Here is a 671-nt window from a genome sequence, read left to right as displayed (position 1 = left end):
AACAACAGCAGCAGCAACCTCCCGAGCGAGAGCAGCACGAACAAGACAATGAATATGAGCAGCAGCAGCAACAGCAACAACAGCAGCAGCAACAGCAGCAGCAGCAGTTCAAGCGGTGGTTGTAAGTGGTATTCTTTATACGGTTTAATAGTACGTGAGGGTGAGAGTAGCAGCAGCAGCAGCAGCAGCAGCAGCAAGATAGAAAACCAAAATTCTTATGTATATACATACTCGTTGCTGCTGAGGCCCGATGAGGACGGGCCCTGGTTTAGGTTTAGTGGCGGCAGAGTAGAGAAGCTAATACATAAGATAGAGTTCACCGAGTGGAAGTGCCACAGAGATTTCTTCTGTGCTGCTGCTGTTTATATAGCTGAAGATTATATAGATCAAATACAAGCTGCTGCTGCTGCTGCCAGCAGCAGCAGCAGCAGCAGCAGCAGCAGCAGCAGCAGCAGCTGCAGCGGGGGGGGTGGGGATGCTCATGTTGCTACTACCGATATTAAACAACTCAACCCTCTTCTCTATTATCGTATATTGTATGAGCTTGGGGTCACAGAGCAAGATATAAAGCAGCCGTGGCTGCAGCAGCAGCAGCAGCAGCAGCTGAACTCTCATCGGCAGCAGATGCAGCAGAAGCAGCAGCAGAAGGAGGGAAGGAGGATGCATCAGAT

The 671-nt window shown here is 50.2% G+C and overlaps 1 protein-coding gene across 1 annotated transcript in view; it reads left to right on the top strand.

Annotated features, from left to right (window-relative positions):
- The window catches only part of EMH_0001040 (uncharacterized protein), a gene marked incomplete at both ends in the record, with an annotated part of 8784 nt that overhangs the window by 1954 nt on the left and 6159 nt on the right, over positions 1–671 (top strand). Inside the window, 2 exons of the mRNA XM_013495426.1 lie at positions 3–121; positions 557–671. Coding sequence (XP_013350880.1) covers positions 3–121; positions 557–671 — 234 coding nt within the window. The remainder of the gene's footprint in view (positions 1–2; positions 122–556) is intronic.

This window comes from Eimeria mitis, genomic scaffold (assembly GCF_000499745.2).
Source record: "Eimeria mitis Houghton genomic scaffold, Emh_scaff157, whole genome shotgun sequence".
Taxonomy (NCBI): Eukaryota; Apicomplexa; class Conoidasida; order Eucoccidiorida; family Eimeriidae; genus Eimeria; species Eimeria mitis.
The sequence above is the reverse complement of the archived record's forward strand: the minus strand, read 5'-3'. Positions and strand labels throughout refer to the sequence as shown.